At 47.4% G+C, this 20,828-nt stretch overlaps 1 protein-coding gene across 1 annotated transcript in view; it reads right to left on the bottom strand.

Annotated features, from left to right (window-relative positions):
* LOC123759495 (uncharacterized) overlaps nucleotides 1–20,828 on the bottom strand; it is a 430,513-nt gene that overhangs the window by 313,424 nt on the left and 96,261 nt on the right. The window contains exon 2 of the mRNA XM_069334770.1: nucleotides 19,386–19,594. Coding sequence (XP_069190871.1) covers nucleotides 19,386–19,594 — 209 coding nt within the window. The remainder of the gene's footprint in view (nucleotides 1–19,385; nucleotides 19,595–20,828) is intronic.

Below are 20,828 nucleotides of genomic sequence, written 5' to 3'. Positions count from 1 at the left end.
TATTATTTCTGTGTGCAGGTTTGGGACCAGCCCCTCAATTATTTTCCACGTGTAAATTATTATGTATCTCTCCCGCCTGCGCTCAAGGGAGTACAGATTTAGGCTCTTTAGTAGGTCCCAATAGTTTAGGTGTTTTACTGAGTGGATTCTAGCAGTAAAGGATCTCTGCACGCTCTCCAGGTCGGCAATTTCTCCAGCTTTGAAAGGGGCTGTCATTGTGCAGCAGTATTCCACTCTAGAGAGCACAAGCGTTTTGAAAAGTATCATCATCGGTATAGCATCTCTAGTGTGAAAAGTCCTTGTTATCCAACCTGTCATTTTTCTTGCAGTTGTGACAGCTACTTTATTGTGTTCTTTAAAGGTAAGGTCTTCCGACATGAGTACACCCAGATCTTTTACATTGCCTTTTCGTTCTATGTTATGATTTGCCTGAGTTTTGTACGTGTTTTCCGTTTTTACATTTTAATTTTTTCCGTAGCGCATGAGCTGGAACTTATCTTCGTTAAACACCAGATTATTTTCTGTAGCCCATAGAAAGACCTGGGGCCAGATTCACGAAAGCACTTACGCAAGCACTTACGAACCTGTACATCTTTTCTCAATCTTTGGCGGCTTTGTTTACGATTATTAAACAGTTAATGAGCTCCGAAGCACCAGGAGGCTGTTTATAACAATAACAGCAGTTGATTGACAAGTTTTCATGCTTGTAAACTGTTTAATAAACGTAACCAAAGCCGTCAAAGATTGAGGAAAGATGTTCACGTTCGTAAGTGTTTGCGTAACAGCTTCGTGAATCTGGCCCCAGATCTACATTTGACTGGAGGTTTGCCGTGTCCTCTATGTTGCCTACTCTCATGAAGATCCTAGTGTCATCTGCAAAGGATAATACAGTGCTATAGGTTGTGTTCTTGTCTATGTCCGATATGAGGACGAGAAAAAGTACTGGAGCAAGCACAGTACCCTGGGGGACTGAGCTCTTGACGGTTGATGGACCGGATTTTATTTTGTTGACTATTACACATTGGGTTCTGTTGGTCAGGAAATTGTAGATCCATCTGCCTATTTTTCCGGTAATTCCTTTTGAACGCATTTTATGTGCAATAACACCATGGTCACATTTATCAAAAGCTTTTGCGAAATCTGTGTAAATTACATTAGCGTTTTGTTTGTCTTCCATAGCATCTAATGCCATATCATAGTGGTCCAGCAACTGCGACAGGCAAGAGCGCCCTGTTCTGAAACCATGTTGTCCGGGGTTATGGAGATGCCGTGATTCCATGTATTTTGTGATCTTACTACTTAGCATTCTCTCAAAAAATTTTATGATGTGCGATGTTAGTGCTATCGGTCTGTAATTTTTTGCCTCTGCCTTATTTCCTCCTTTATGGAGTGGTGCTATCTCTGCTGTTTTTAGTATGTCAGGGATAACGCCAATATCTAGGCTTTTTCTCCACAGAATGTGGCGGGCCTGCGATAGTGTCTTTTTTTACAGTTCTTGATGAATATGGAGTTCCAAGAATCCTGGCCTGGTGCAGAGTGCTTAGGCGCACTGTTTATGGCTTCTTCAAAATCCAGTGGGGATAGGTATCTCATTCGGTATCCTGTGTCTGGCCTCTTATTTCCTTAACCTAGTTTCATTACCCTACATTTACTCGTGTTAAACTTTAGTAGCCATTTGTTGGACCATTCATTCAGTTTGTCGAGGTCATCTTGTAGCCTCATGCTATCATCCTCTGTTTTAATTCTCATAATTTTTACATCATCAGCAAACAATGAGAGGAACGAGTCTATACCCTCTGGGAGATTATTTACATATATCAGAAACCATCGAAGATAGGGTCTTCAGTAGCAGACAAAAACCAACTGTATACTGCCGTTATGTAGATGACATATTCGTAATAGTAAAAGACTCAGATGAACTAATTGACCTAAAAAGACACCTAGAGAGAGAGTCAGTACTCCGATTTACACATGAAAATAGTGAAAATAACAGTCTGCCATTCTTGGATGTACTAATAACAAAAACAGGAACCTCTTTAAGCACCAACGTATATACCAAGCCCACCAACATAGGATTATGCCTGAACGGTAGAAGTGAGTGCCCCCAAAGATACAAAGCCAGTGTTCTCAATGCTTATATTCGTCGAGCGCTTGCCCACTGCTCTGAATGGAGCAATGTGAGTAGAGAGTTTGAAAGAGTAACTCAGGTATTGGTGAACAACGGATATAGCAACGCGGAAATAAACGCTGCTATAAGAAGACACTTGGACCGTTGGTATAATTCAGAACCTAGAACAGAAACGACAACACCCCCAATAAAATTATATTACAAATCAACCATGCACAGTGAACATATAAAAGAGGAAAGAATAATGAAAGAAATAATCCGTAAAGGAGTAAAAAGCACTACTCCTAACCAAAACATAAACCTGATAATATTCTACAAAACCAAGAAGACTTCCGAACTCCTTATCAAAAACAGCCCGAAGCCGACGGAGAACCCTCTACAGCAGTCAAGCGTTGTATACATGTACACTTGCCCCCACGAAGGATGTAACCTTCAATGTAAGTACATAGGTATGACGTCGACCAAGCTGACGAGGCGTTTGACATGCCATCTTCAATCTGGTGCCCCTAGGAATCACATGAGACAAGCCCATGACATTACTCTAACAAGAGAAATGTTGAACAAGAATACTTGCATAATAGACAAAACCCAAGATTCAAGAAGATTACAAATTCTTGAGGCAATTCACATAAGAATAGAGCGACCTACCATGAACACCCAAATCACGGAACTATTTACTCTACCCACCATGAGAGTAAGGACAAGACAAGAACATATCGATGCCAACACAGAAGACAATGTCCAACATAACAGGCCAATTACACTGGATTAATCTTTGTGTTTAGATAGGAGATGCCTCGTATGGGCCAATAAGCCTTCTGCAGCCCCTATGTTTATCCCTTATGTATCCCCCCATGTTTTCACCTTCATTGTATTATCACCTGACCTAATGCGGGTATAAAATCAACTAGTATTGTAAGATCTGTTCACTTGAGAATGAACCATGGAGGTTCGAAACGTCGTGCAAATTATACAAATAAGTGTAATACACTCTATAGTAAATCACTTCTTTTCTTCACCTTAAAAGTACGAAAATGAGTTTTGGAGAACTCCTATTTCAATTAAGCCCTGATGCTAAGAAAATAGTTAGAGGGATAGAAGCCCTAAACCAGAAAATAATAAATACAGAATATGCGGTCATATTCAATGAAACATATATCAGAAACAGTATAGGTCCAAGGACTGAACCCTGCGGAACTCCACTGGTGACGTCTCGCCAATCTGAGGCCTCACCCCTCACAGTGACTCGCTGTCTTCTGTTGCATAGGTACTCCCTTATTCAATGGAGTACCTTCCTTTTCACTCCAGCCTGCATCTCCAGCTTTTGCACTAGCAGTAAAAATATGCAGTATGCCCACCCTTCTCTTTCTTGCCTGATTTTTGTTACCTGGTCGTAGAATTCAATTAATCCTATGAGTCACGACTTGCCATTCCTGAACTCTTGCTCATGTTGTGTTACATAGTTCTGTCACTCCAGATGTTCCACAAGCTTTCTTCACACAATCTTCTCCATCTGTGTGTATGCATGAGTGAGAGTGTGTGTACTCACCTAGTTGTGCTTGCCGAGGTTGAGCTCTGGCTCTTTGGTCCCGCCTCTCAACTGTCAATCAACTGATGTACAGGTTCATGAGCCTATTGAGCTCTATCATATCTACACTTGAAACTGTGTTTGGAGTCAGCCTCAACCACATCACTGCCTAATGCATTCCATTTGTCAACCACCCTGACACTAAAAAAAAGTTTTTTTTTCTGATATCTCTGTGGCTCTTTTGGGCACTAAGTTTCCACTTGTGTCCCCTAGTGCAGGTGCCCCTTATGTTAAATGGCCTGTCTTTATCATCTTTATTAATTCCTTTGAGAATCTTGTATGTACTGATTATGTCCTCCCCCCCCCCCCCTAACTCTTCTATTTTCCAGCGACGTGACGTTTAATTCCCGTAGACTCTCCTCGTAGCTCATACCCCTATGTCTCTGTATGACTAACCATCCAGTGTGATGGGGATTTTTTAGCATCACCTAGTTAGCTTTTTTGACACACTGTACTCCACTTCATATAGTCTAGGGTAGCTGCACTAATGCAGATGTACCTCATATCTTAATAAAAAAAAAAAAAAAATCAGTTCCCACACTGTACTCCCCTTCATATAGTCTAGCATTAGCTGCACAAATGCAGATGTACCTAATGCATTAATAATAAAAAAATCAGTTCGGGTACTAGTCTGGTGGCAAACCTTTGAACCTTTTCCTGTTTTTCTTGAAGAATTTAATTTCCTAAATGATGCCTTGTATCTGGCCTCCTGCTTCCTACACTTATCGTCTTTGCATTACATTTGTTTGGGTTAAACTCTAACAACCATTTGTTCGACCACTCCTTCAGCTTGTCCAGGTCTTCTTGAAGCCTCAAGCAGTCCTCATCTGTCTTAATCCTTCTCATAATTTTGGCATCATCAGCAAACATTGAGAGGAATGAGTCTATACCCTCCGGGAAATCATTTACGTATTTCAGAAACAGGATAGGTCCTAGTACAAAGCCCTGTGGAACTCCACTGGTGACTTTACGCCAATCTGAGGTCTCACCACTCACTGTAGCTCTCTGCTTCCTATTGCTTAGGTAGTCCTTTATCCACAGGAGCACATTACCAGTTATTCCTGCCTGTTTCTCCAGCTTATGTACCTCCTACGGGGTAATGTGCCAAAGGCTTTCCGACAGTCCAAGAAAATGCAATCCACCCATCCTACGCTTTCTTGCTTAATCTTTGTCACATGATCGTAGAATTATATTACGCCAGTGAGACAATTTTTACCCTCCCTGAATCCATGTTGATGGGTTGTCACGAAGTCCCTTCTCTCCAGAAGGGACTTCGTGTTGTGTTACTAGGTCTTTTCTCACGGTCTTCTCCATCACCTTGCATGGTATACAAGTTAAGGACACTGACCTGTAGTTCAGTGCCTCTTGCCTGTCGCCCTTTTTGTATATTGGGCGTCTTTCGTATTTCTGGTAGGTCTCCCGTCTCCAGTAACCTATTATACACTATGGAGAGTGGCAAGCAAAGTGCCTCTGCACACTCTTTCAATACCCATGGTGAGATTCCGTCTGGACCTACAGGCTTTCTCACTTCAGTATTCAACAAGTTTCTCTTGACCTCATCTCTTGTAATTTCGAACCCTTCCAGGGCCGCCTGGTTTACTGCCACCTCTCCTTGCGCAGTGACCTCACTTCGTTCTGTTGTGAAGACCTCCTGGAACCTCTTGTTGAGTTCTTCACACACCTCTTTGTCATTCTCTGTATACCTGTCCTCACCCGTCGTAAGTTTCATTACCTGTTCCTTACTTTTGTTATCCTCGTGATGTGATTGTGGAGTAGCTTTGGTTCGGTCTTAGGTTTTTTTGCTATATCATTTTCATAATTTTTCTCAGCTTCTCTTCTCACACTAACATACTCATTCCTGGTTCTCTGGTATCTCTTTCTCGCTGCTTTCTGGTGTTCTGTTATTTCGGAAGTTCCTCCACGCCCTTTTGTTCAATTCCTATGTTTCCAGACATGCCCAATTAAACCACGGATTCTTCTTTTGCTTCTCGGATTTTTTTTTTTTTTTTTTTTTTGGGGGGGGGGGGGCTGCGATAAACCTGTTTACTGCCTCCTGACACTTTTGGGTGACACAGTCCATCATGTCTTGTACAGACTTAGCTCTGAGGTCTGTGTCCCATGGTATATCCCTTAGGAAATTTCTCATCTCCTCATAACTCCTCTTTCGGTATGCCAGCCTTTTGTTTCCTAGTTCTCTTTTTTTTTTGGGGGGGGGGGAGATAAATCCTAGCTCTACCAGGTACTCAAAGATCAATACACTGTGATCACTCATTCCAGGGGTATGTTTAGTACCCCTTCTGTTGCTGACCCTCTGCCACCTTATACTGGAGCACAGTGACCAACATGATCTGATATTATGACCTAGAGGAAGAAGGCTGAGAACAGAGAGAGGGTGGAGGCTGGGTGGAGGGCAGGGAAAATGGAGTGGAATTAGGATAAGGAAAAAGAGGGTATGGGATGGAGGTTGAAAGACAGGAAAAGGGATGAATAACTTACTCTTTTTACTTTTAATATATTGTGGTTATTGGCTGCTTCCCCCTGTTGCTTTGTTCCCTATTTCATCGCGATCTGTTCATTGCAGTGTGATGTAAAGGTACTAGTGTCATTAGGTCTCTATAGTGCTGTTAAGGCATTAGTTCTATTAGGGTACTAGTGTCTTTAGGTCTTTACGGGTACTAGTACGATTAATGTACTAGTTCTATTAGGGTACTAGTGTCTTTAGGTCTTTAGGGGTACTAGTACTATTAATGTACTAGTGCTATTAGGGTACTAGTGTCTTTAGGTCTTTAGGGATACTAGTACTATTAATGTACTAGTGCTATTAGGGTACTAGTGTTATTAGGGTACTAGTGTCTTCAGGGTACTAGTGTCTTTAGGGTACTAGTACTATTAATGTACTAGTGCTATTAGGGTACTAGTGTTATTAGAGTACTAATACTATTAACTAATGCACTAGTGCTACTTTCCAACTAGGACACTAGTGCTACTAAAGTACTAGAGCAATTAGTCTGTGCTCCGGGAGAAACACTTAACTGTAGTAGTTTATATTTTGTGCAATAACACATTTTCTTTAAATCCTGAAACTACAGTTTTGCAGAGGCTGCAATGTTCCAGCATGGGGGGGGGAATGCTGTGCTGTTTCTCAGACTATAGTGTTCAAGAGGCTGCAATGTTCCAGCATGGGGGGGGGGGGGGGGGAATGCTGTGCTGTTTCTCAGACTATAGTGTTCAAGAGGCTGCAATGTTCCAGCATGGGGGGGGGGAATGCTGTGCTGTTTCTCAGACTATAGTGTTCAAGAGGCTGCAATGTTCCAGCATAGGGGGGGGGGGGAATGCTGTGCTGTTTCTCAGACTATAGTGTTCAAGAGGCTGCAATGTTCCAGCATGGGGGGGGGGGAATGCTGTGCTGTTTCTCAGACTATAGTGTTCAAGAGGCTGCAATGTTCCAGCATGGGGGGGGGGGAATGCTGTGCTGTTTCTCAGACTATAGTGTTCAAGAGGCTGCAATGTTCCAGCATGGGGGGGGGGAATGCTGTGCTGTTTCTCAGAATATAGTGTTCAAGAGGTTGCAATGTTCCAGCATGGGGGGGGGGGGAATGCTGTGCTGTTTCTCAGACTATAGTGTTCAAGAGGCTGCAATGTTCCAGCATGGGGGGGGGGAATGCTGTGCTGTTTCTCAGACTATAGTGTTCAAGAGGCTGCAATGTTCCAGCATGGGGGGGGGGGAATGCTGTGCTGTTTCTCAGACTATAGTGTTCAAGAGGCTGCAATGTTCCAGCATGGGGGGGGGGAATGCTGTGCTGTTTCTCAGACTATAGTGTTCAAGAGGCTGCAATGTTCCAGCATGGGGGGGGGGGGAATGCTGTGCTGTTTCTCAGACTATAGTGTTCAAGAGGCTGCAATGTTCCAGCATGGGGGGGGGGGGAATGCTGTGCTGTTTCTCAGACTATAGTGTTCAAGAGGCTGCAATGTTCCAGCATGGGGGGGGGAATGCTGTGCTGTTTCTCAGACTATAGTGTTCAAGAGGCTGCAATGTTCCAGCATGGGGGGGGGGGGAATGCTGTGCTGTTTCTCAGACTATAGTGTTCAAGAGGCTGCAATGTTCCAGCATGGGGGGGGGGGATGCTGTGCTGTTTCTCAGACTATAGTGTTCAAGAGGCTGCAATGTTCCAGCATGGGGGGGGGGGATGCTGTGCTGTTTCTCAGACTATAGTGTTCAAGAGGCTGCAATGTTCCAGCATGGGGGGGGGGGAATGCTGTGCTGTTTCTCAGACTATAGTGTTCAAGAGGCTGCAATGTTCCAGCATGGGGGGGGGATGCTGTGCTGTTTCTCAGACTATAGTGTTCAAGAGGCTGCAATGTTCCAGCATGGGGGGGGGGAATGCTGTGCTGTTTCTCAGACTATAGTGTTCAAGAGGCTGCAATGTTCCAGCATGGGGGGGGGGGGAATGCTGTGCTGTTTCTCAGACTATAGTGTTCAAGAGGCTGCAATGTTCCAGCATGGGGGGGGGGATGCTGTGCTGTTTCTCAGACTATAGTGTTCAAGAGGCTGCAATGTTCCAGCATGGGGGGGGGAATGCTGTGCTGTTTCTCAGACTATAGTGTTCAAGAGGCTGCAATGTTCCAGCATGGGGGGGGGGAATGCTGTGCTGTTTCTCAGACTATAGTGTTCAAGAGGTTGCAATGTTCCAGCATGGGGGGGGGGAATGCTGTGCTGTTTCTCAGACTATAGTGTTCAAGAGGTTGCAATGTTCCAGCATGGGGGGGGATGCTGTGCTGTTTCTCAGACTATAGTGTTCAAGAGGCTGCAATGTTCCAGCATGGGGGGGGGGGAATGCTGTGCTGTTTCTCAGACTATAGTGTTCAAGAGGCTGCAATGTTCCAGCATGGGGGGGGGATCTAGAGGTTATCTAGAGATGATTTCGGGGCTTTTAGTGTCCCCGCGGCCCGGTCTTCGACCAGGCCTCCACCCCCAGGAAGCAGCCCGTGACAGCTGACTAACACCCAGGTACCTATTTTACTGCTAGGTAACAGGGACATAGGGTGAAAGAAACTCTGCCCATTGTTTCTCGCCGGCGCCTGGGATCGAACCCAGGACCACAGGATCACAAGTCCAGTGTGCTGTCCGCTCGGCCGACCGGCTCCCTTCGACCGGATGCTGTGCTGTTTCTCAGACTATTGTGTTCAAGAGGCTGCAATGTTCCAGCATGGGGGGGGGGAATGCTGTGCTGTTTCTCAGACTATAGTGTTCAAGAGGCTGCAATGTTCCAGCATGGGGGGGGGGAATGCTGTGCTGTTTCTCAGACTATAGTGTTCAAGAGGCTGCAATGTTCCAGCATGGGGGGGGGGGAATGCTGTGCTGTTTCTCAGACTATAGTGTTCAAGAGGCTGCAATGTTCCAGCATGGGGGGGGGAATGCTGTGCTGTTTCTCAGACTATAGTGTTCAAGAGGCTGCAATGTTCCAGCATGGGGGGGGGGAATGCTGTGCTGTTTCTCAGACTATAGTGTTCAAGAGGCTGCAATGTTCCAGCATGGGGGGGGGGGGAATGCTGTGCTGTTTCTCAGACTATAGTGTTCAAGAGGCTGCAATGTTCCAGCATGGGGGGGGGGGGAATGCTGTGCTGTTTCTCAGACTATAGTGTTCAAGAGGCTGCAATGTTCCAGCATGGGGGGGGGGGAATGCTGTGCTGTTTCTCAGACTATAGTGTTCAAGAGGCTGCAATGTTCCAGCATGGGGGGGGGGGGGAATGCTGTGCTGTTTCTCAGACTATAGTGTTCAAGAGGTTGCAATGTTCCAGCATGGGGGGGGGGAATGCTGTGCTGTTTCTCAGACTATAGTGTTCAAGAGGCTGCAATGTTCCAGCATGGGGGGGGGGAATGCTGTGCTGTTTCTCAGACTAAAGTGTTCAAGAGGCTGCAATGTTCCAGCATGGGGGGGGGGAATGCTGTGCTGTTTCTCAGACTATAGTGTTCAAGAGGCTGCAATGTTCCAGCATGGGGGGGGGGAATGCTGTGCTGTTTCTCAGACTATAGTGTTCAAGAGGTTGCAATGTTCCAGCATGGGGGGGGGGGAATGCTGTGCTGTTTCTCAGACTATAGTGTTCAAGAGGCTGCAATGTTCCAGCATGGGGGGGGGAATGCTGTGCTGTTTCTCAGACTATAGTGTTCAAGAGGCTGCAATGTTCCAGCATGGGGGGGGGGGGAATGCTGTGCTGTTTCTCAGACTATAGTGTTCAAGAGGCTGCAATGTTCCAGCATGGGGGGGGGGGGGGGAATGCTGTGCTGTTTCTCAGACTATAGTGTTCAAGAGGCTGCAATGTTCCAGCATGGGGGGGGGGGGAATGTTGTGCTGTTTCTCAGACTATAGTGTTCAAGAGGCTGCAATGTTCCAGCATGGGGGGGGGGGGAATGCTGTGCTGTTTCTCAGACTATAGTGTTCAAGAGGTTGCAATGTTCCAGCATGGGGGGGGGGAATGCTGTGCTGTTTCTCAGACTATAGTGTTCAAGAGGCTGCAATGTTCCAGCATGGGGGGGGGGGGAATGCTGTGCTGTTTCTCAGACTATAGTGTTCAAGAGGCTGCAATGTTCCAGCATGGGGGGGGGGGAATGCTGTGCTGTTTCTCAGACTATAGTGTTCAAGAGGCTGCAATGTTCCAGCATGGGGGGGGGAATGCTGTGCTGTTTCTCAGACTATAGTGTTCAAGAGGCTGCAATGTTCCAGCATGGGGGGGGGGGGAATGCTGTGCTGTTTCTCGGACTATAGTGTTCAAGAGGCTGCAATGTTCCAGCATGGGGGGGGGGGAATGCTGTGCTGTTTCTCAGACTATAGTGTTCAAGAGGCTGCAATGTTCCAGCATGGGGGGGGGGGGAATGCTGTGCTGTTTCTCAGACTATAGTGTTCAAGAGGCTGCAATGTTCCAGCATGGGGGGGGGGAATGCTGTGCTGTTTCTCAGACTATAGTGTTCAAGAGGCTGCAATGTTCCAGCATGGGGGGGGGGGAATGCTGTGCTGTTTCTCAGACTATAGTGTTCAAGAGGCTGCAATGTTCCAGCATGGGGGGGGGGGGAATGCTGTGCTGTTTCTCAGACTATAGTGTTCAAGAGGCTGCAATGTTCCAGCATGGGGGGGGGGAATGCTGTGCTGTTTCTCAGACTATAGTGTTCAAGAGGCTGCAATGTTCCAGCATGGGGGGGGGGGAATGCTGTGCTGTTTCTCAGACTATAGTGTTCAAGAGGCTGCAATGTTCCAGCATGGGGGGGGGGGAATGCTGTGCTGTTTCTCAGACTATAGTGTTCAAGAGGCTGCAATGTTCCAGCATGGGGGGGGGGAATGCTGTGCTGTTTCTCAGACTATAGTGTTCAAGAGGCTGCAATGTTCCAGCATGGGGGGGGGGAATGCTGTGCTGTTTCTCAGACTATAGTGTTCAAGAGGCTGCAATGTTCCAGCATGGGGGGGGGGAATGCTGTGCTGTTTCTCAGACTATAGTGTTCAAGAGGCTGCAATGTTCCAGCATGGGGGGGGGGGGGAATGCTGTGCTGTTTCTCAGACTATAGTGTTCAAGAGGCTGCAATGTTCCAGCATGGGGGGGGGGAATGCTGTGCTGTTTCTCAGACTATAGTGTTCAAGAGGCTGCAATGTTCCAGAAGTTGAAATATTGCAAAGGCCTCAATGTTCCAAAGACAACACAATGTTCCAGATGGTGCAATGCACTAAAACCCCTGCAAATGTTTCATTGGGAACAATGTTCCAGACGTTACATTATTTAAGTGTCTGCAATGTTCCAGGGGCTGCAGTATTTCAAAGGCCACAAAGTGCATTCTAATTGAACAAAGTTCTCTCTGCTACTCACAGAGTATTGACCTCTACCATTAAGAGCTCACAAAGACCACAGATATGGTCCCAGAGAGCACAGATATGGTACCAGAGACCACAGATACGGTCCCAGTGACCACAGATATGGTCCCCGGAGACCACAGATATGGTCCCCGGAGACCACAGATATGGTCCCCGGAGACCACAGATGTGGTCCCCGGAGACCACAGATATGGTCCCAAAGATCACAGAGGTGGTCCTGGAGACCACAGCGGGCCATTAGGAGACCATGAACATGTCCCAGGTCACAACATCTCGGATGTCCCAATGCTCCTGAAATCGCAATGCCCCTTAAGTCGAAAGTGTTCCGAGATCGCAATATACTCTTGAGGCCGCAATGGACGGTTATGGCGTAATAAGAGCCCGGGGAACTGGAGGAGAGAGGGCCACACTTGCACCCTTAATTACGCGGATATTAAAGTCAGCGAGGAGACCCCCCTGCTGTGATGGAGGCGACCACCCACTGTCCCCCAAGACCCTCCTGCTGGAGGAGGAGGATGCTGCTGTTGCTGCTGCTGCTGAGGCTGCTGCTGCTGAGGCTGCTGCTGCTGAGGCTGCTGCTGCTGCTGAGGCTGCTGCTGCTGCTGAGGCTGCTGCTGCTGAGGCTGCTGCTGCTGCTGCTGCTGCGATTGCTGCTGCTGCTTTTGCTGCTGCAGCTATTGCTGCTGCTGCTGAGGCTGCTGCTGCTGCTGCTTCTGCTGCTGCGACTGCTGCTGCGGCTGGGGGACTTCTGAACGAGGAAGGTCAGAGCTGGTCGTGAAAAAAAGGGTCAAACCGAACAGAGAACGATAAAAACGGTTTGCGGGATGGTCAGAATTGGGGTCGAAGAGCACGTCTTGGAACCAGTTGGAGAGAGATGCATCACGTCACGACAAAGGATTGACGGTGAAGACAGTTCAGATCTGATGCTAGGAGCTCTAAGCTTACAGGTAGCAGCCTGTAAGGACTGTAAGGCAACTGTCCCTATTTTTCCGCCTGTTACAACTTGTAATAAAGTTGTTAGATCTTGTCACGACGTTTTTATGACGTATTAGAACGCTGTAACAACGTTGAAGTTACGTCGTGGGTTTGGCGGGAGAGGGTAGAGGAAATTCCATGAAAATATTTTCTTGTCTGTCTAACTAACCTGTGTCTAGAAGCTTTTCTCAAACGTCTTTTCATTTGGTAGTTTTATGACTTTTCATGTTTACTGGTCGATCTTATGGAAAGGGGGAGAACTTTCAATTTGATCTTATGGAAAGGACAAAACTTTCTGGTCGATCACATGGAACGGGGAAGCTTTCTATTCAACCTTATGGGAATGGGAAACGTTTTTTGGCGGGTCGATCACATGGAAAGGGAACATTTCTATGGTAGTTTCATGGGACAGGGACTGTTTTCTGGTCGATTAAAGAACAAGATCGTTAGAGACTCTCTTAGCATTCACAGACGGAGAGAGTTCCTTGAAGCGAGAGAGAGAGAGAGAGAGACAGACAGACAGAGATGGTCTCAGCGCCTCACTGAAAGCGGGCTCCGCTCTTGTGATTAATTCCCATTTATACAAGAGAAATTGTAAGAATTAATTGTGATGTTCAAAGAACAAAAAGAGTTAGGTCATGAAAGCCAGATATTTATGCTTTCTTTTCATCTTCTTTCTTATGGAGACGTCTCTCTCTCTCTCTCTCTCTCTCTCTCTCTCTCTCTCTCTCTCTCTCTCTCTCTCTCTCTCTCTCTCTCTATCTCTCTCTCTCTCTCTCTCTATCTCTCTCTCTCTCTCTCTCTCTCTCTCTCTCTCTCTCTCTCTCTCTCTCTCTCTCTCTCTCTCTCTCTCTCTCTCTCTCTCTCTCTCTCTCTCTCAGAAATGTCAAGAGGCATTAGAAGAATTCTTTGCTCCCTCCCTCCGTCCAACCCAACACTCCTTCCGTCCGCCTGTCTCCCGTCCTTCCGTCTGTCCACCGTCCGTCTGTCCGCCCCGTTATCCCCTCCCACCGTCCGACCCACCATAACTTTCCCCCACTAACCCTCCCGTTCTTCGTTCAGATCTTCCTTGCTGAAGAAATCACGGCTCGGCCTACCGTTCTCCGCTCCTAATTTTACCCTCCCACGCGGGAATATTATGCTCGCCACCCCTGCCCCACCCCTGCCCCAGTCCTGCCCCAGTCCTGCCCCAGTCCTACCCCCTTCTCCCCTGCGAAGTATAATGCTCCCGCCCCTGCCTCAGACAACTCTCCTCTCCCCTCCCCACCCCAAGATACATTGGTCGGTTGCCTTGAACCCCCCCCTCCTTGGTGAGGGTTTAATGTACCCCCACCTTCACCTCCACCAAGCTATATAGTGCCCTCGCCCCCTCTCCCTTTCTCCCCCCTACCACCTCCGACCTCGCAACAAAGGCAAGAGCTGCTTGGTGGCCCAGACATCGTCTGTTTGTGCGTGTGTACCAAGAGTTCGTAGAGTGGCCGGCCTAAGAGCACGCACACACACACACACACACACACACACACACACACACACACACACACACACACACACACACACACACAGTGGTGTCCCCGGTTTATGCTAATAGCTTGAAGCATCACCGGCTTCCCGGAATTATATGGACCCGTGCGAGCAGGACTGTCGCAATGAATTTGGCGGGAGGCAGACGGCCGCGTCCTCACTAAATAAGCAAACTAAGACAGCGCGATTGTAGCCGAAACTAAATCGTGTAATTAGTCCGCTGGGACAATATGGTGTCGGGGAAGTGGGCGAACTGCTTGCCCTGGTCGACGCCGCGGGGGGTGGAGGGGGAAGGGCCTCAGGCGCTGGTGTGTCCGACGATCCTTGGCTGGCCCAGCCAGGGGGAAGATTGCCGCTCCTGACAGGTACATATGACTTCCTGAGTTGGAGCAACTTTTTGTTGTGTGCGTGTGTGTGAATGCGTGTTTTGGTGAGTGTGTATGTGTGTGTGTGTGTGTGTGTGTGTGTGTGTGTGTGTGTGTGTGTGTGTGTGTGTGTGTGTGTGTGTTTGTGTACTCACCTAGTTGTACTCACCTAGTTGTGTCTGCAGGATCGAGCATTGACTCTTGGATCCCGCCTTTCGAGCATCGGTTGTTTACAGCAATGACTCCTGTCCCATTTCCCTATCATACCTGGTTTTAAAATTATGAATAGTATTTGCTTCCACAACCTGTTCCTGAAGTGCATTCCATTTTCCCACTACTCTCACGCTAAAAGAAAACTTCCTAACATCTCTGTGACTCATCTGAGTTTCAAGCTTCCATCCATGTCCCCTCGTTCTGTTGTGTGTGTGTGTGTGTGTGTGTGTGTGTGTGTGTGTGTGTAGTCACCTAGTTGTACTCACCTAATTGTGCTTGCGGGGGTTGAGCTTCGGCTCTTTGGTCCCGCCTCTCAACCGTCAATCAACTGATGTACAGATTCCTGAGCCTACTGGGCTCTGTCATATCTACATTTGAAACTGTGTATGGAGTCAGCCTCCACCACATCACTTCCTAATGCATTCCATTTACTAACTACTCTGACACTGAAAAAGTTCTTTCTAACGTCTCTATGGTTCATCTGGGTACTCAGCTTCCACCTGTGTCCCCTTGTTCGTGTCCCACCCGTGCTGAAGAGTTTGTCTTTGTCCACCCTGTCAATTCCCCTGAGAATTTTGTAGATGATTATCATGTCTTCCCTTACTCTTCTGTCTTCCAGGGATGTGAGGTTCAGCTCCTTTAGCCTTTCCTCGTAGCTCATACCTCATAGTTCCGGGACGAGTCTGGTGGCATACCTCTAAATCTTCTCTTTGCCTTGTGTTTAACTAAGTATGGACCCCCGAGCTGGAGCTGCATATTTCAGGATTGGTTTGACGTAAGTGGTATTCAGGGTCCTGAACGATTCCTTACATAAGTTTCTAAAGGCAGTTCTTATGTTGGCCAGTCTAGCATATGCCGCTGAGGAAATCCTTTTGATGTGGGGCTGTGGGGACAGGTTCGGTGTGATATCAACCCCTAGATGATACCTTGTGTTCAGCCTTCTGCTCCCTTCACCTAATTTCATAACTTTGCACTTTCCTGAGTTGAACTTTAGTAGCCATTTTCTAGACCACTCCTCCAGCTTGTCCAGGTAGTTCTGTAGTCTCTATCTATCATCATCATCTGTCTTGATTTTTCTCATATTTTTTCCATCATCAGCCAACATTGAGAGGAATGAGTCTATACCTTCTGGAAGATCGTTTACATATATTAGATACAGGATGGGTCCAAGTACAGAGCCCTGTGGGACTGCGCTGGTGACATGTCGCCACTCTCAGATCTTACCCCTAACAGCTACTCGCTGTTTTCCTGTTGCTTAGATACTCCTTATCCACTGGAGCACCTTACTTTTTACTCCTGCCTGTTGCTCCAACTTTCGTAACAGCCTTTTATGGGGTACTGTGTCAGAAGCTTTCTGACAGTCCAAGAAAATGCAGTCTGCCCACCCTTCTCTTTCTTGTCTATTTTTTTTTCTTGGTCATAGAATTCTATTTACCCTGTGAGACACGATTTACCATCTCTGAACCCATGCTGGTGGTGTGTTACAAAGCTGTTTCCCTCCAGATGCTCTACGAGCCTTTTCCTAACGCTCTTCTCCATCACCTTGTATGGTATATAAGTTAGGAAAACTGGCCTGTAGTTCAGTGCCTCTTGCCTGTCACCCTTTTTGTATATTGGGATTACATTAGCTGTCTTCCAGCTTTCCGGTAGGTCTCCTGTTTCCAGTGACCTGTTTTACACCATAGAGTGTGGCACACTTAGTACTTCTGCACCTTCTTTTAGTATCCACGGTGAGATTCTGCCAGGCCCAACAACCTTTCTCACATTCAGCTCCAACAGATTCTCTTTGACCTCTTCACTGGTGAAGTCAAAATCCTCCAAGGCTGCTTGGCTTGCCTCCTCCTCATTTAGTGCAGGTGCTTCTCCTTGATCTATTGTGAAGACCTCCTGGAATCTCTTGTTGAGTTCTTCACACACCTTGTCATTCTCCATGTATCTATTCTCCTCTTTTCTCAGTTTCATCACTTGTTCCTTCACCTCTGTTTTCATCCTGATGTGGCTGTGGAGAAACATTGGTTGGGTCTTAGCTTTACTCGCGATGTCATTTTCATACTGTCTCTCTGCTTCTCTCTTCACAAGGAGAGAAGCCGGTCGGCCGAGCAGACAGCACGCTGGGCTTGTGATCCTGTGGTCCCGGGTTCGATCCCGGGCGCCGGCGAGAAACAATGGGCAGAGTTTCTTTCACGCTATGCCCCTGTTACCTAGCAGTAAAATAGGTACCTGGGTGTTAGTCAGCTGTCACGGGCTGCTTCCTGGGGGTGGAGGCCTGGTCGAGGACCGGGCCGCGGGGAGGCTAAAAATGCCCCGAAATCATCTCAAGATAACCTCAAGATAACCTCACTCTGAGGTACTTATTTCTGGCCCTCTGCTATCTCTCTGCTCTCTGGTGTTCTGTTATTCGTGAAGTTTCTCCATGTTTTTTTACTCACTTGCTTTGCTACCTTACATTCCTGGTTGAACCATGGATTCTTCTGTTGGTTTTCGCTTTTCTCCTTTTGGACCGGGATAAATCTATCTGCGGCTTCCTGGCACTTCTGGGTGACATAGTCCATCATATCCTGTACATTCTTCTCTCTGAGTTCTGTTTCCCATGGTATTCCCCTTAGGAAGTTCCTCATCTCGTCATATTTTCCTCTAGGGTAGTTCAGCCTTTTCCCTTCCGGTCCTATCCTTGTATAGGTTATCCCTACCTCCACCAGATACTCAAATGTCAATACACTGTGGTCACTCATTCCTATGGGGGCCTCAAATTTGACTTCTCTTATTTCTGACTCAAGGTGAATATCAGGTCGAGTCTAGCTGGTTCGTCATTGCCTCTCATTCTTGTGGGTTCCCTGACATGTTGGCTCAGAAAGTTCCTTGTTGCCACTTCCAAGAGTTTATCTCTCCATGTTCCTGCACCTCTATGTGGGTCCCCATTCTCCAAGACTATTTTTCCATGGTTGAAATCGCCCATGATTACGAGTTTGGGGCCATTCCTACAGGCAACTGAAGCTGCTCTCTCTATTATATTATTGGTTGCCATGTTATTCCTATCAAACTCCTGTCTGGGTCTTCTGTCATTTAGGGGAGGGTTGTAAATGACTACCACTGTTATCTTTGGTTCATCCATTGTCATAGTTCCTATCATGTAATCTCTGAATCCGTCACAGCCCGGAATTTCCATCTCATCAAAGCTCCAGTCCTTCCTTATCAGCAGGGCCACTCCTCCACCTCCTCTCCCTTCCCTCTCTTTCCTTACTATATAGTAGTCCTTCGGAAACACAGCATCTGTTATGACTCCTGACAATTTTGTTCCTGTGAGTCCTATTACATCTGGGGTTTCTTCCTGCACCCTTTCCATCAGTTCGCTTGCTTTATTGGTAATAACATCGATGTTTGAGTACATTACCTTGAAGCTCACTTTCCTATATTCATTTTCACCCTCCCTACAAGTGTAGGAAGTTGATCCATGGGCATTTCAACTTGGGTAGGCTCATCCTCCTGCAGGGAAGTTGCCAGGGTTTCAGGGGGAGGTGGGGTGGGGAATAAAGAGCTTAAGTCATGCCCAGGCCTGCTTGGGACAGGAAGAATTCTTGAGGGTAGGGGGGGGTGGGGCTAGGAGTGCTTGGTGTTGGGGAGCAAGGATTGCTTGGGGTGAGGGCACGCCCTCCTGTAGTGTAGTTAACAGAGGTTTGGGGAGATCGGGGTGGGGAATGGAGGGCCAAGGTCTTGCCTGGGCCTGATTGTGGCGGGAAGAAGACCAGGGGATGGGGAGGCAGGGAATTCTCGGGATAAGGGGAAAGAGGATTTCGGGGATATGGTGGGCATTGTGTAGGGGCAAGGAGGGATTTGAGCTGGGGGGGTGGAGGGAGCTCTATGGGGTGGTGGGCTTGGGTGTTGCATTTCCTTCTCAGGTTCCTGAATTGCTGGGATGTGGCTCTCCTACCCCCCCCCCCCCTCCCCACCTTTGGAAGTACTGGGTTGGAGGCTGATCCCTAACTCCCTTCCCTCTCCCTGCACCTTTTCATTGCATCTGCTGCCCTTATTATCTCGTCCCTGGTCATGTCCCTCTGAAGGTATACCTCTCTGTAATTCCTTGCATTTTTCAGTTTGCTCTTCTTTACTAGGATGTCCTCTTTGATGTCCTCGCTCTTGAATCAATCTCTTGATCAATCTCTTTTTGTCTGTTGTACTGACCAATCTGGAAAAACTGTTCTTTGTCTCGTTCAGCCCATTCCATTCCTGTCTCCTTCTGTATCCCTGACACTGAAGCTTTGTCCTAAGTCCTCCATTCTTCCCTTGTAGTCCCTTATTGTTCCCAAACACCTATCACTACTACGTTGTGTATGACACTACTGTATGATACAACTGTATTCACCTAGTTGTATTCACCTAGTTGCGTTTGCAGAGGTTGAGCTTTGCTCTTTCGGCCCGCCTCTCAATTGTCAATCAACTGTTTACCAACTACTTTTTTTTTCCACACCACACACACACACCAGGAAGCAGCCCGTGACAGCTGACTAACTCCCAGGTACCTGTACCACACTGTGTGTGTGTGTGGGTGGGTGGGTTTGTTTTAGTAAATGTGTGTTGATTCCTCATTTTATTAGTAATATGTGGTCTATCACAGAACATGCAAAATGTTTCCACTTAAGAGATTGCAAATTCCGCACACAACACACACAGTTTAAGAGACCAAACTCGAGCCCCCAACTCCCCCGCCACAAGTATACTGAGACAGGTGTAGCGGTACTCACATGCGCCTGGAACTTCATAGTGGGCTTGATGTCCACCTGTCTGTGGGTCTCGGTGGGCACGTAGCGGTAGAACTCGGTGTCGTTGTGGTACCACTTGAGGGAGTAGAGGCCCGTGGCCCGTAGGTCAAACATGCAGCTCACGTTCACTCGGCCGCCCGCGAAGGCGAAGCTCGGCACCTCCACCCTCTGGAGCAGGTCCCCCGTCACACCTGGCCAGGGTGGGAGGAGAGGTGGTGGTCAGATCACACCTGAGGCACGGAGGCACTGTTGATATCTGGCGAGGCACGATAGCTACAAGATACGTCTACAAAAGCCGTAAAACCCATTATGGCTATTGTAGACGTATCTTCTGACTGTTGATGAAGTGTATTCTGGCTATTGTAGACGTATCTTCTGGCTGTTGATGAAGTGTATTCTGGCTATTGTAGACGTATCTTCTGGCTGTTGATATCGTATATTACGGCTTTTGCAGACTATCTTCTAACTATTGATGTCTACAAAAGCCGTAATATACGACATCAACAGCCAGAAGATACGTCTACAAAAGCCGTAATATACGTTTACAAAAGCCGTAATATACGTCTACAAAAGCCAGAACTCCCGAAGGAAGTGTTTGAGTCCTCGCTAAATAAGCATGTAGGGTCGGCATAAGTGAAGTTATTAATTAAAACAACGGATACGGGAGCTGTGTGTTGTTGGGTGGTGGAGGTTGAGTGACTCAGGAAGTGTCACTCAACCTCCTTCTACACTTCCCCCCCCCCCCCCCACCCCACCGCACCTCCCTCCTTCACCCATCTTCCCCTTGACCTGGCACGGGGCCAGGGGGGCCCTCATCGGTTACTGTATGAGGTCCATGAGTGCCAGCAGCAGGCCACGCCCACGCACTCACCCTCTCCATCCCACTCACACAACACCCTCACACGTTTCCCTGCACGCACATGAGCGTCCTCATATGTTCACACACACACACACACACACACACACACACACACACACACACACACACACACACACACACACACACACACACAAACAAGGGGGGCCTCGTAGCCTAGTGGATAGCGCGCAGGACTCGTAATTCTGTGGCGCTGGTTCGATTCCCGCACAAGGCAGAAACAAATGGGCAAAGTTTCTTTCACCCTAAGTGCCCCTGTTACCTAGCAGTAAATAGGTACCTGGGAGTTAGTCAGCTGTCACGGGATGCTTCCTGGGGTGTGTGTGTGTGTGTGTGGTGTGGAAAAAAAAAAAAAAGTAGTTAGTAAACAGTTGATTGACAGTTGAGAGGCGGGCCGAAAGAGCAAAGCTCAACCCCCGCAAAAACACAACTAGTAAACACACACACACACACACTAACTGTATCAAAAATGTCTACATTCCTATTACAAGATAACCGACAAACTGCTTTATTTAGACTCCCAAGACAGGTGACTGTGAGCGGCCTGG

The sequence above is a fragment of the Procambarus clarkii genome, chromosome 32 (assembly GCF_040958095.1).
Source record: "Procambarus clarkii isolate CNS0578487 chromosome 32, FALCON_Pclarkii_2.0, whole genome shotgun sequence".
Classification (NCBI taxonomy): domain Eukaryota; kingdom Metazoa; phylum Arthropoda; class Malacostraca; order Decapoda; family Cambaridae; genus Procambarus; species Procambarus clarkii.
The sequence above is the reverse complement of the archived record's forward strand: the minus strand, read 5'-3'. Positions and strand labels throughout refer to the sequence as shown.